Source organism: Hypomesus transpacificus, chromosome 15 (assembly GCF_021917145.1).
Source record: "Hypomesus transpacificus isolate Combined female chromosome 15, fHypTra1, whole genome shotgun sequence".
NCBI lineage: Eukaryota > Metazoa > Chordata > Actinopteri > Osmeriformes > Osmeridae > Hypomesus > Hypomesus transpacificus.
The window spans coordinates 36,565-51,150 of NC_061074.1; the positions used below are offsets into that span (position 1 = coordinate 36,565).

Sequence of the window (14,586 nt, forward strand, 5' to 3'; positions counted from 1 at the left end):
ATTGATCCATCAACATTACCAGCTTTCTTCTACTCTCATTAGAAATACGATTCTGAGAGGGAGACATAGGACGAATACACTTTGATGGTATCAGGGTTGTTTATGCATACACAGCATATTCAGCGGGGCTTTCCAAATTCATACAGCACTACCCCCCCTCCCGTGGCCCCCCACCCCCTTCCTTTACAGTATGATCCATGTACTGTCTGAATCCTTCACCTCACATACCATCTCAATGCTAACCCCCCATCCCCACCCCCACCCCCACCTCCACCCGCCTCATCCCCTGTCCAGGGTCCTGCCTCATACTTTGAGAACCATAAACACTGCAGTGGTAATTAGTGACCACAGCATGACAATGCAATTTGTCTGAATGGAAAATGCTGTGTCATTCAGGGATAAATTCCTTGTAGAACAATGATTTCTTGGTTAGTCAGTTTGTCTGAGTGAACAGTACGTTCTTTAAGTGTATGTAGGTATGTGTGTGTCCTTGTAGTGAACTCATGAAGTTCTAAGAATGTTTTTTTTTTATAAGTGAGGTAAAAGGAATGAGAACATACAGCATTCCTTCCAGACCACAGGCTTAGGTTAAAAAAAGAGACAGGATAAAACACACAAATACACACACACACACACACACAGCCTGCTGTTTCCTATTACCCTTATCTCATCACCATAGCAATACACCTCAGCAAAGACTATGAAAATAACTTGTGAGAGCATAGTATATTTCAAGGTAAAAGCTTTCTTTCTTGAAGCTCATTTGCATCAGTTATTTTTTAGTGTGCCTTCAGACACCATTGGCGACTGTCACATTCAGAGAGCAGCTCAATTCAAGAGCTGTTCTAGATCATGCAGCAACTGTTCTAGAATCTAGCAACTTAAACAAAACCTTCTTTGGGTACACTGTCGATTCCAAAACGTTTTCAAGATTAGTATTTATTCTATTATTATTTTACTTTTTCTCAGTGTGGATACTGTTTTGAGAATAATATTCTTATTTCGACAATTCAATAATTAGTATGTGTTTAGGAGCTGATCTTTATCTCATTCAACAGGCAGCCCTTTGTTGCTCTAACAAAATCACATTACAGAGTGGCTGGATCCACTACAAACAAACTGCTTTTTTGGGGCTGATATACTGAAAAAATATTTTCAGCTTGACTTTGGTATCTTCAGAAAGCCCTGTCCCTATATGCCACGCATGTTTCAATTGTATCAAATTGTCACAATTTGTATGGTACGTATGTGTTTGTGTACATGTCTACGTGCTTTAAAACGTGAACTGAACAGTTTTTACCAACAGAGGGAGCTGTTGCATGGTTCGTCATGTATCTCTCCTCCACATTAGGGCTGGTCCTTCCTACAGGCGACATAGGCAGCCGCCTAGGGCGGCATGAAGAGGGGGGCGGCATTTTCCCAAGTGCATCCAGTAATCAACCCTCCCGCACTGCCAGCAAGGGGCGCCAACCGCGCCACATCATATGTCCGTGTTGTGGTTGGGGGGGCGGCACCCCCGGGAGGGGGGGGGGGGGGGGGGGCGGTGGTACTGGTGATAAATCTTGTCTCGGGCACCAAATGTGCTAGGACCGGTACTGCTCCACGTCCTGCCATCAGAAACAAAGCACATGATTTGTCACTGAGGATTCGAAAGAGGGAAGTAAAACTGAAGAGCCGGGAGGGATCACACTAATAAAAGTGGTTTCCCTCTCACAGAAAGAGGTGCTATCTGCTTGCTCAGAAATGTCGACCCTATGATGATCGAAACAGAAATTACAGATGAGACTTTCTGTTAGTACAGAATCCCTTACACAGACTTCCTCATTTTATGTAGGGTAACTGGACAGTAAAGCATGACATTGGCAAACTCCATCTGCATTCAGATAGCCACCCTCTCTCCAGCCTTCCTCCAGCCTCTTTCAAGCCTCTCTCCACCCTGTTTCCAGCCTGTAATCACCTCAGGGCTCCTTTATACAGATAGACAGATATCATTTTGTCTCACATCTGTGGTCAGTCAGAAATCCATTCTCTATAATTCGATGTTCATGGTTTTCTTGTTTTTTTCCATCACTCTCACACACAAATAGGAAAGATGGTGGTGCATCATCCCAGGTGTCAGAAAGGTAGAGTGGTTTCACACATCCGTTCACACACGGTTTGGTGCATGAGAGACTGGCTTTTACATCCTGATAAACAACAGACAGACAGGCAGACGGGTAAACTGACAGACAAATAGACAGGCAGAGAGACAGGCAAAAAAAATAATACTTTAGTTTTAATTTATATTTGTAATTGGAGGCTGTAAAAAACAAAAGATAAGTTGTTCCTCATCTCCATATCTATCTCTCTGTACTACTTATTCTGCACTGAGTCCAGAACTCGGCTCTACTGCTCTGTACGTTCTAGTGAGGAGAACAAGCGAAAAGCAGGTGCAGGGTAAATAAAAGTGACTTTACAGTAAAAATGTAGTATTTCGGCCTCCTCTCTCTGCTTCTATTTTTGGTTCCCTCCCTATTCCCTCCACTCCTCTCTTCCCATGCTTTCCTCACACCCTCAGCTGTTACACATCAAGACGGAGAAAGAGGGAAAGAGAGAAAGAGAGATAGAGAGAGATAGAGAGAGATAGAGAGAGAGAGAGAGAGAGAGAGAGAGAGAGAGAGAGAGAGAGAGAGAGAGAGAGAGAGAGAGAGAGAGAGAGAGAGAGAGAGAGAGAAACGTATGTGTCACAGGAGGGAAAGCACAGCTCTCACACTCCAACAGACTGCCGGTGGGGGAAGTGGAAGTAGGGGGGTAGAAATGTCAGCTAAGGTACAAAACCACGATAACTTCCCCTGTCGCTATCAGTCATATATTACCACAGCAGAACGTCAACGCAGAACAGACAAGCTTGGACAGAACTCTTCCGCTGCCCTGTTATGACAGCTGTCTGGATACCGAACAGATGAATGAGGGAGATGATTAACAGAGAGGAGAAACGGAGGAAAGCGCTTAAGGAGTAGGAGAGGATGATTATTGTCTAATAAAGGATTTTTGGACCAGATCATGGATTGGAGACGGTGGATGTTAATTCTGGGTTTGCTGTTGATCGCAGCAAACTGCATATCAGGTATTGACAAACTTCTATTGCTATATTGAGGACATCTCCTGTTTAAACTACGTCATGGTAGGCTGAAGGAATCTCCGGTATTTTTGAATCCTACTGTATTTGGATTTAGCTGAGAACATCTAAACTATGATTGTTTCCGTCATATTTCTAATGTGTGTCTTACAATTTCTGGCAGCGAAAGGGAGTTCTCTTATTGACTGTTGATCTTATTGTTGATAAACATAGAAATTAATGATGGGGTTGGCGATTGTGGTAGTATTTACAGTCAAGTAGCTTCAACCTCAAGATAAAAGGAGAAGCACTGAGATGTGATTCAATTTCCATCTCCTTATTACATTTTACTAGAACATCCTCCTCACATCCTAAACTCACAGACAAGTTAGAGAAATGTTGTGTAGGTTTCGTAACTCAAAAGTGTTCTAGAAACAGTGATCAAAACAGAATTTTGTTTTGTGCAATACGTGTCTGAGGAAACTCTGCTGAGGTCATGTGTGATGGAGTTCCCTTGGGGAAATTCTCTTCATGTACCGTTCTGTTCTGTTGTTCCTGTAAAATGTATTTACATACATTCATCATACATATTCAAATACTTTCTCTGCAAAGACTCTCAATAGTATATGATTGTAATGCAAAATCCCTTATAATTTTGTTAAAGTCAATGTTGAGTAGACTCCAAATCAAATTCAGTTGCAATTGCAATTCACTTTGATTCAATTAGACTCAGTTCAACAAAATGTCATCAAGTTCAGTTGTATTCTTTTATATTCTGTTACAGTTTTTCACAATTGCTAAAACACAAAACCCCATTCTCTGAACCAAATGTTCAGTGACCTGAGTCTGCTTGTGTGACTGACTGGTGTGTTGTGTCTCTGTGCTTCAGGACAGATGCTGCCTAAACCAGCCAATCTGAGCCTGGTCATGTGGGAGGAGAAGGTGACGGTGACCTGGGACCCTCCTAGGGAGGCGTCTCCAAGGACTCACTACAGCGTGGAGATGGGAATGTAAGCCTTCCTCACCACAACACACAACCAAACTCATACACCTTCTTCATCTTCATTCCTTACCAAGGGGTGGATGAACTTTGATTCATCCACCACTTTATCATTTTCTTTCCCCACCCATCCAGAAGCCATTCAATCATTCTACCTCACTTTCCAGCCATGCGGTCTACCTAAACAACCCCTCTTCCTGACCCTTAGTTATGGCCATAACATGACAGTGGTGAGTGGCTGTCAGAAGACCTCCCAGACCTCCTGTGACCTGACAAGCCTCATCAAGAACTACACCAAGAAATACCGAGTCAGAGTTCGGCTGGTTACTATGGCTGCACAATCCAGCTGGGCTCAGAAGATGTTCACTCCCAACAGTGAGTGTACAGAGAAGAATGCCTTGTGTTTGAAACAGGCCTCGATCTCAGCCAACAGTTGGGCCTTGGTTTTAGACTATCACTATTTCTTTTTCACTTTCATGTCCTTGTTGTCCTCCTCCTCCTTCACCATTTCCTCCTCCTTCACCCAGATTTTCTGCTGCCCCCCACCTTCTCGCTGCTGGCCACCTCCAGCTCTGTCATGGTGAAGATCCACAAGAAACCCATTTTCAAGAACATGTTCAAGTTTGGGATGACCTACACTGTGTACCTGCAGGAGACAGGACAGGAGAAGGTGAGAGAGGAGAATGTGGAACGATAACATGATGGAATGACCGGACTGTGGAATTATAGAATTTCAGGTTTATGGAATAGTGTCATTATGGGATTGTGGATCCATGGGCTGTGGGTACTGGTGAAAACTAGTAGCATCTTGTAGATGCTTGTATGGTCTGTGTTCTTCATGTGTTGTGCGTCTGCCAGGTCGTGGTCCAGAGCTTGACCGAAGGACTGGATGAGGAGGGGGAGGACGCGGTGCTGACATTCCACAACCTGCATGGGCGGAGCTACTGCGTCAGCGCCACGGTGGAGTCCAGAACGGGTCCCACCATTAGCGAGGCCTCGCCCCAACAGTGCATCCAGCTGCCCAGTAAGACTGTCTATCTGTCTCACTTTCTTTCTGTCTATCTGTCGATCGATCGATCAATAGATCGGTCTATATCTCTCACTCTCAATCTGTCTATTAAAGATTTCATCAGTCAATATATCAATCACTAAGGTCTTGCAGAACATTTCCCACAGTGAGGGAAAATGTGAATTGCTTTGTCAATCAAGTTCTACAATGACTGACCTCTGCTGTGTCATTCCCCAGAGAATGTCCGGGTCTGGGTCTATCCTACAGTCCTCTGTGTGGCTGTGGTCCTCTTAGCCCTGGTCCTCACCCTCTGTTGGGTCCTGAGGCGTCCAGAAAAAATGCCTGCAGCACTGGTAAGTCTGTCTGTCTGTCTGTCTGTCTGTCTGTCTGTCTGTCTGTCTGTCTGTCTGTCTGTCTGTCTGTCTGTCTGTCTGTCTGCCTTCTAGTCTGCATATATTCCTGCATATTAATACATTTTTGACCACCATTACCACAGGTTTTTAACCCGATAAGAAAAGAGCAGTCCTTATACAATTAATAGATTGAACTCTAACAAGTATGTTTCGGTGTGTTTCGTCACAATTTCGGTTCAGCCGCATGTCTTCCTCTTTCCAAGAAGGCTTTCTGATTCATGTTGATTTTCATGTTTGTCATCCAACTTATCAAGTCTGTGTCATTATGCTAAGCTATTCTGGGCTACTCTGGTGGTGAGTTTAGTCATGTCAGCTAACTGACTTTTTCCTTCTCTTCTTACTTTCCACCAGACGTCCATTAGGACTGACTGGTTCCCCCTGAGCCTGGCGAGGGATTCCGTGGAGGTGGTCACCAATCAGGGCTGGTTCCTCTCCAGCCCTCGACCGGAGACCACGAGCTGGGGGGGGCTGGGGACCCCTGCCCCGGAGGAGGAGAGAACAAAGGAGGAGAAGGAGAGTAGGACAAGTCTGGACAGCGGAGTCAGCGTGAAGTCCCACTCTGGTGTGAGTGAGGGAGGGAGGGGAGGAGAGGAAAACAGGAGGGAGGGAGAGGACAGTGGCTGTGGGAGCATGGGGGAGGTGGAGAGCATCACCAGCAGCAGGAGTGGGACAGGAGAGCCCCCCCTGCAAGACCTCCAGCTGGGTTCCTCTGGAAGTCTGGATGGGGAGGACTGTGGGCTGCTTCCTAGGATCATGCACCTTGCTGGGGATGGATACCGGAGCCAGAGCCCCTGCTCGGTGGACCTCCAGGCCAGCAAAGATAGCTTTAAGCACATCCCCTTTGAAACACAGATAGACATGGCTGAATGTATCACAAGCTATAGACCAGGAAACTGGCAGACAAAAACAGTCATGGCTGACGTCATGACTGGCTACAAGTCTGGACATGTTGCGTGTGTGCGTTCAGACACAGGAAACTACAGAGTGCAGGAGGAGCACCAGATCGCGCCTCCATGTTTCTCAACCTCCCAGAGACAGTTTCTAACCTGCAATACAGGCAAGATGTTAACTGGGCAACAGAGGAACACTCCCCTTCCCATGGAGACGGTGGCAAACTTGGAGGACTCTGTGCTGATGCCACATGCCCCCCAGCAGTCCATCCACCTGGGGGAGTCGTTCCCTCTCTTGACAGCTCTGTCAGAGCTCCCCCTTTTGGATGGAGGACTAAACTGCAACGCCGACATGACGGCATTCATCTCTCTGTGTAATGTTGAACTGACCTCAGGCTGACATGTTGTACTAAGTTTGGTCAAGTGTTATTGCCCAGGCAATATGCTGCAAATCAAAGTTTTGATTGAAGCACTGTGATAAAGTGAGGAAGATTCAGCTCCTAAGTGAAAAGCATTTCAATGTAAACGGACTGAATTGTGTGAGTCCCTCTTCAACAGATGTGTCTTGCCACTGTAGTTTGCTTGCCATATCAGGAAGTGTAGAACAGACACACTAGGCTTCAGTTACTTTGTGTGAGGCAGGAAGTGGTTTGATCCACGGTTGGTGGCAGCAGATGTGAGATGATTCAGGCAAGTTGTTCGACAATTGTTTATTAGGTGGCCATTTGGGGGAGGGGGGAGGGAAACTGAAGTATTTCACCAGTAATGAAAAATGTTTTGGGGGTTGGTGCCTGCTATGGAAACTGACACACCCTCCTTGCCTGCTTGAGATTTAGTGGTCCAAACTGTTCAAAAGAGCGAGGGATTAACATAGGCATCTGAGAAAGATGAATACTCAAGCGTAGAGCGCGATTGTGGGTTGGCTGTGGGGATACGTGCGTCAGTAAAGGTCACGGCGTTTATATTTTTCACACATACAGAATCATATAGGGCAAACGACAAACGTTTTACACAAACAGCACCCCCAGCACAGCTCCTACAGCTTTACTGCTAAATGATAACGTCTCTTGTAAAACATTGACAAAACCCACCCCCAGTTACCGTGTCATTCATTAACATACTGAAAGAAACAGATGTCACACTGGTTTATCCTGAGACCCCCGGGATCGGCTCTCAGACTCGGGATGAGAAAGCACAACCTTCGGGTTGGGAGCTGTGACCAGTAGCACTTTACCATTACTGAAACCTGTCAACAGTGTACTGCTATAGATAGGGAGAGAGTGGGGGGGGACAGATATAACGTTGGTCATTTTAGTGACGCTGTGTTCTCTCACTCCAAATCTCACTTCCTCCTTCTAGTTCTTTTTTGACTGACGGAAACTACAGACAGCTTGTGTCATGGAGTTCCCAGTAGAACACACAGACAGTTAGGAGTTCCCTTATCAGGGTTATTTATTGATATAATATGTTATTTATTCAGAATGTTTCTGTAAGTGAAGTGGGGAAGAGTCCCTGTGATTAAAGTGCTTAAAAATGGTGTCCTTCTGAAACGTGTGTGTGTGTGTGTTAGTGAGGTTGTGTAATTTATTTAAGGAGTTTCATGTGTTTCTCTGCTGTGTGTGAGAGACTTCTTGAATGGTAACTAAATGACACTGATAAACCATGAGTGAAAACCACAACATCCCGACATACAAACACACTCACACACACACACCCCTCTCCCCTCTAAACACACAATAGTGTGGCTCCTATCGTCAGATGTTATGGGACACCCATACAGTATGCAAAGATGGGACCATGGGGGGCTAGTGAAGCTGAATCACCAAGTTCCTTTATCTGCTTCAGCTTGTCAGTGGGACCTCAGGTCCAGGTCAAGGTTACGTCAGACACCATTCAGGAACAAAGAAACACTCAAAAACTCAACAAAGCAAACATTGTTACTGTTACTTATTATGGACTGAACACTCCACCCTGGTAGCAATCAGTGAATCAGTAAATACAATGTAGATTTTTTTTACTTTTCAGTTATTTACATTTGTATAAGGAAAGTAAATTGAGATCGGCGTCTCTTTGTTAACCAACACATTAACTTCAAACGTCTGATAAATCTTTGTAGTGCAAACATGAATTGGTAGAACAGGACCTCAAATTCCACAAAGGGGATCACATGACATACCTGGTGATGACCTGGCCTGCCGGGAGCATGCCTGGTCTGTTTGTGGCCTCCATCTACCAGCTGAGTGTGAGTGCGTCAGTGGCGGCTGCTGGTCTTTCAAATAGGGGGAGCTAATTTTCAGCCTACATCATATACAATATCCATGTATTTCGCTAGTTCACTGGCTAGTTCACGTGGGAATTAGGTTCAACTGAAACAAGGAATGTGGTGTATAATTGTATGAAATGTATGATGAAAATTGGCTAGCAATTCCGCAAAGCAAATACCAAGAAATAGGTTGCAGGGTTGCAGGCAGCAGTTTTTATTTCAACTACAGTTGATGGGACTGAGTTCGAATAGCTTCGGCGACTTTTTATAGTACAAAATCGCTCAATCAAAAGGAGGTGCAGTCTTTCGACAGACCCTCCAATCATCACGCAGAAGCCCGGCGTCCAGACCAGCCCACTCCTCCATTCATCCGCAGAGAAGCTGAGCGTCCGTGGGTGGGACATAATCGCAGCATTTATCCAATGACCGTATAGTATGGAAGCACTATTTTCCGGAAGACAAAAAACTGTTCAAAGCATCCCCGTTGAAGGCCATGGAAGCTGGGCTTCAAGGAAAATGCACTGTGACGCTACGGGAATGTATGTGAAGGAAAGCAGTCAGTCGACCTGCTAATTATGTAGCTGATTCTGAACGAACTCGTCTTCGATAGGAACGTTTTATAACGCATTTAAAATGTTAACACAGTAGTAAATATTTAACCATACATGTTTTCAATTTTAGGGTTAGTTTTTAAGAAATCGCCACCGGAGTGCGTGTGTGCGTTTGGAAGAGAGAGAGGTGAGACAGTATTTACATTAACTCCATGTGATTTTTCTTAAATGCAATGCATTTCATTGCAGACGTATGTGCGGAAGAGAGAGAGGTGAGACCGTTATTTCTGTACCATCCACAAGGCTGAAACTCCCCATGGCCATCTTGTCCCCATGGGGTTGACACCCACATTCTCACACCCACCCACACATGAAAATGTGTTTCTCTCACACACACACACACACACACACACACACACACACACACATCTTACTCTCAACCACTCAAACACACCCACACAAATATGCATTGACCTCTCCACAGGCAATGCATTTCAGATAAATCGAGGGAGATTCTGTCAGATACCCCCAGACTGCAGGAATGCCTGGTTAGTGACTAAGGTCACCACGTCAAGAGCAACATCCGTCCCAGGGGAGTTCCATGGAACCAGAACATTCTGAGAAAGAAGAGGCCCGGTCCAGAAACACCACTGAAAACAGAACACACTCACGTTATCTTCCGTGACTGGTCAGGTTCAAGAACCGCAACTCCTACAGTTACGGTTAGCTGCCTTGGTCGTGATTACAATATTCGCCGTCCCAGTTTCCGCTGAACTCATAAGGTATACATGACTGTAGTGTCAAACATGGAAATTGTATGATTTGATGCTTCCTTTCAGATGATAAGTCGGCGTCGTGTTTCCTGAATAAAGAAATGAGAACCAAGCTGTTTGGAGATTACTTTATTTTATGTTACATGTTTTCAAAGTCAATGTTGCAGCCACCCTTGATTCTCTTGCAGTTTCTTGCTTCAATCTTACACAATTCAGTCTTCATGATAAAAATATAGTGCATTTCGATATTACATTACTCTTATCTACTATCTTATCTCTTGTTTACTTATCAGAAGGCCCAGCACACCTCCTACACACACACAACCACTAGGTCTTCCGCACATCTTCCTCCTGACCACTTGACGTCTGCAGCACTTGACTGACTGGTTCTTTCTTTGAGCTGACAAATTGATTTTAAACACATTCTGCGCATTGAATGTCAGTCTGTATGTGAGAAAGGGTGAGAGAAAACATGAAAGGGGAAAAGAAGGGTAGTAAAAGGTAGAAGGGGAAAAGAGAAAAAAAGAAAGAAAGAAAAAGAAAGAGTGAGAGCAAAAGGGAGGGGGACAGTCGGTATCAGCATCCACACACTGCACATTTAAAAAAACATTATTAAAATGATTAGTCACAAACAGTTCTTTGAAACTCTGCTTCCTTGTTTACGTTCCTTGTCTGCCTTGTTTCTGCTGCAAACAGGGACAGGCCCTGAGGGGAAAGACCTGGAGAATAATCTACATATTATTGGATTACAATCTTCCTTTTATGTTTCGACCAGTAGTTCAAAGAAAAAACACCTACACTTTTGACCGGTACTGTAAATGTTATGAAAAACACAGTTATCAGTCGCGCTATAGGACACACGCATACACACAAACACACACAATCGCACATGATGTCAGCACTTGCATAGATAGGGAACACACGTGTGTGAGCATGTGTGTGTGTGTTTGTCTATGTTTACCACAAAATCACACCTTCAGTGGGGATTTATTGTCAAACCCACAGTTTCATCCAGATGTGACAATGTGACAGAAAACCAAATTATGTTTATTCATTTATGTAAATGGTCAAGATACTATTAGGATCATGATGGTAATATGAAAACACTACCTTTGCTGTTTTATTCACTCACTTACACTCATTCACTCTGTATATCTCTTTTTCTCTCTCTCTTTCTGTGCGCTGGCGAGAAGGGGAGTGAGTCATAATTCAAATGTGAATTTCATTTTCACATTTCAAATGTGGTTTGTATGAAGTGAGAATGAGTGGGATTTGAAAGAAAGAGCAGACGAGAGCATGCAGAAACACAAACAGACAAGATACAGAATTTAAAGAAATACACAGAAAGATCAAGAATGCCAATGCTTGAGTTTAACTCTAAAAGTCCATATCTGTTCCTGTGTGTAGGTCTGACTCTACTTGATGATGCTGCTGATTGAGAAGGGAGGTGGAGATTTCTTTAGGCCCACTTTCCTGTAGGCGACATACATTCATACATAACCAAAGGCCCAGATAAAGAGATCGACAGACACACAAATGCAGAGCACAGCACTAATACCAAAGCATCACCAACACAACATACAATTAACCACTCTCAAGGAAAAACAAGGATTTGAATTGATCCATTCTGCGTTCATTAATATAATACACTCACGTGAGCACTTTGTCTTTCAACGATGGTTCTGGAAAGGAAGTGAAGGAAAAGAGAAAATAAGACATGAAGACAGCAATGTAAATATATAGAGAGGACACACCTACATTTATACATCATACTGGACATCGTACTGTACCTTTTTTCTTACACTTCTCGCAGCCGTTCTTGAAGCTGTTCTTGCAGGCATTCTTGCAGCAGAGTTGAACGATGCCAATGGTGAAGAGGACGGCAAGGAAGGTGAACCCCGCGGCGATGCCCACGGCCTCTGAGTTTACTCTGCTCCCTGCAGTGCCACACAGAGATGGCATGGGGGTCAGAGGCCACAGAGAGAGGGACAGGGTAAGGGTCACACAGTAAGGGAGAGGAGGGATTGGGTCATAGGTCATGCAGTAGGGGAGAGAACAGTAAGGTCATAGGTCACATGGTAAGGGAGTGAAGGGTAGGGTAGGGTTATACTACAGTTAAACTACATGAGATACGTAGTCAGATAGGGCTGTTTCATCGCATCACTTCATCATCCCCCGCCATCAACAATGCCAGATGGGAGAGAAGCACAGGTACAATCTTTTTGTCTGCTTCCTGTGTCTTCATGCATCACACACACGCCTGGCTAGCTAGCTATGTTTACTCTCTCACTCCCTTCTAGCTGATGGTGGCAATATTTCCCTTAGTATGTTGATAAGTGTTTAGCAGATTAGCTGTTCGTTATTTTAGCAATTTATAAGACATCATAGCCATCTGTTAGCTTAACAAATGAATCTATAGGATTCTGTCAGGAGAAAATTTGATGCTTGTTAGATTCAGCTCATTTCGGGCCCAATAAGCTAAATTACAATAAAAACTAAAACTGTGACTGTTATTGAGTTTCCAAGGCTGTGAGGAAGCTGAACAGCAGGAAGATACACTTCCTGCTCATACAGGAAATACGGAGCTGACCACACAACACACAGTGACCTACAGTAGAAACAGCTTCACACTTCAGTCACACTAGGCCTGCGTAAGTCAGATCTCCTCCTCTACCAAAGCGTCTCACCAGAACTGCCCATGCCTCGTCCAGTTGTTTGCTTTTGCTCGCTTTCTCCTCCTTCTCTGCTTCTTCTCTTTCGAGCGATGCTCTGTGTCAATCCCTCAGTCCGTGTCCTCAGTCATAGCCCCTGTCTTCAGCTGACTGCTACTGAGACCATCCACAGCACTGAACCTTAGCTCTCTCCTTCCTCTCTGTGTGTGTCCTGCGTCAGCGACTTACCAGCTTTACTTCTCAAACTGGTCCGTCCTCATTCTCCTGCCTATCATCTGGGTTTTGACAAACCCTCCCACCCTTGTTTTCCTTTTGTAAACCACGCTGTGTCTGTCTCATTCAGGCTGTGTTCCGGTCCTTTCTCCCTCCCAGCCCCGGCCCTGTCTCCTTCCTCATGCCCCTTGGTGAACAGAGGTGAGTTCATCTATTTTTATCTGACTATGTCACGGACATCATTCAACGCTGAGAAGGAGGACAATAAAGCTAGACACCAACAAAAACTAGATTTGACTTTGACTATTTGGTGATGGATTTCTTATGTCCTACCCCAGTCGTCATTTTTGACGAGAGCTTCTCTGTTGGCAGGCCTTCCAGTATCTGTAACTGAGGAGTGAAAAGATATTTGGACCGATTGGATCTTTCTCTGTTTCTCTCAGCTGGCCTTCTGGAGGGCACTGTTAGGCAGGTGCCAGCAGGTCTCTCAGGTGTGACCCTGTTATCATACTCAAGCCTCAACACGATGACCTCTTTGTCTGCCCTTCATGATCAGCTCAACTCTTCAATTTAGCATTTTCCCAAATCCCCAAAGCTTCATTTTAAACCACACAAATTAATGTAAAATGTTAACCTTTTCTCCACTTTACTGTAATTATATCTGATTCATTTTCTATTTAATCTTGAACCTATCCAGCTCAGTTCCCAGAGCAGCGTTCTGCCCGGCTCACCTGGTTCTTCTCAGGTGAGTGAGGCCTCCTGGTGGCAGGAGGAGGTTTGACGCCCCACTGTTCTCTCCACTCCACTGATTTCTCACACGATAACATATTTCAACATCTGTTTCAAAATCACTATGAGGAGTCTCAGTCTATTTATAGGGCTTTCCACGTGCACTGACACATTAACACATTAACAAACACAGACATTCACAGAAATACTGACAGACACACACACTGGCTACGCCCCCCCCCCCCCACACACACACACACACACTATTATTTTTTGGATGACGTACACATTATTTGGTAATTTTGTTATTTGTAATACACAGTGATGTAGCTCACAGTGATTGCATAATACCAGCGCGGCACTAAGACATTCAGGAGTCATGTGTTGAAAAGGCTATCAGGGCCTCTCACAGTGAGGAGGGTCCCAGTCAGGTCCAGTCAGGTCCAGTCAGGCCCAGTGAGGCCCAGTCAGGTCCAGTCAGCTCCAGTGAGGCCCAGTCAGATCCAGTCAGATCCAGTCAGGTCCGGTGAGGCCCAGTCAGGCCCAGTCAGACCCAGTGAGGCCCAGTGAGGCCCAGTCAGGTCCAGTCAGCCCAGTCAGCCCAGTCAGGCCCAGTGAGGCCCAGTCAGGTCCAGTCAGGCCCAGTCAGGTCCAGTGAGGCCCAGTGAGGCCCAGTCAGGTCCAGTGAAGCCCAGCGAGGCCCAGTCAGGTCCAGTGAGATCCAGTCAGGCCCAGTGAGGCCCAGTCAGACCCAATGAGTTCCATGTTCTCTTCACTGTCAGGTCCAGACAGCCACTGGCTCTGTCTGAGTGCCAGTTCTCCTTCTCTCCCCTTCTGTCCCTCTCAAGGACAGATGGAGAGATGGAGGAACGAAGAGATGAAGGGAGAGGTTGACACATCTATGCAGGAAGTGATAGAGAGAAGTTGGAGAGAGAAAGAGAGAGTGGGAGAGACAGGGAGAGTGAAATTGAGATTT

At 45.1% G+C, this 14,586-nt stretch overlaps 1 protein-coding gene across 1 annotated transcript; it reads left to right on the top strand.

Annotated features, from left to right (window-relative positions):
• Window positions 1-2,742: 2,742 nt before the first annotated feature.
• Window positions 2,743-7,946, top strand: il10ra (interleukin 10 receptor, alpha). The gene is made up of 7 exons (XM_047035629.1): window positions 2,743-3,106; window positions 3,987-4,107; window positions 4,306-4,472; window positions 4,625-4,767; window positions 4,956-5,121; window positions 5,344-5,459; window positions 5,871-7,946. The coding sequence occupies exons 1-7, from the start codon at window positions 3,043-3,045 to the stop codon at window positions 6,807-6,809; spliced, it is 1,716 nt and encodes a 571-aa protein (XP_046891585.1). The 5' UTR covers window positions 2,743-3,042; the 3' UTR covers window positions 6,810-7,946.
• Window positions 7,947-14,586: the final 6,640 nt, after the last annotated feature.

Bases quoted from the DNA above. Each gene is read 5' to 3' on its own strand.
- il10ra (XM_047035629.1), top strand. From the start codon at position 3,043: ATGGATTGGAGACGGTGGATGTTAATTCTGGGTTTGCTGTTGATCGCA. The intron at 3,107-3,986 runs GTATTGACAAAC...TCTGTGCTTCAG, and splicing joins CGCAGCAAACTGCATATCAG to GACAGATGCTGCCTAAACCA. The intron at 5,122-5,343 runs GTAAGACTGTCT...GTCATTCCCCAG, and splicing joins ACAGTGCATCCAGCTGCCCA to AGAATGTCCGGGTCTGGGTC.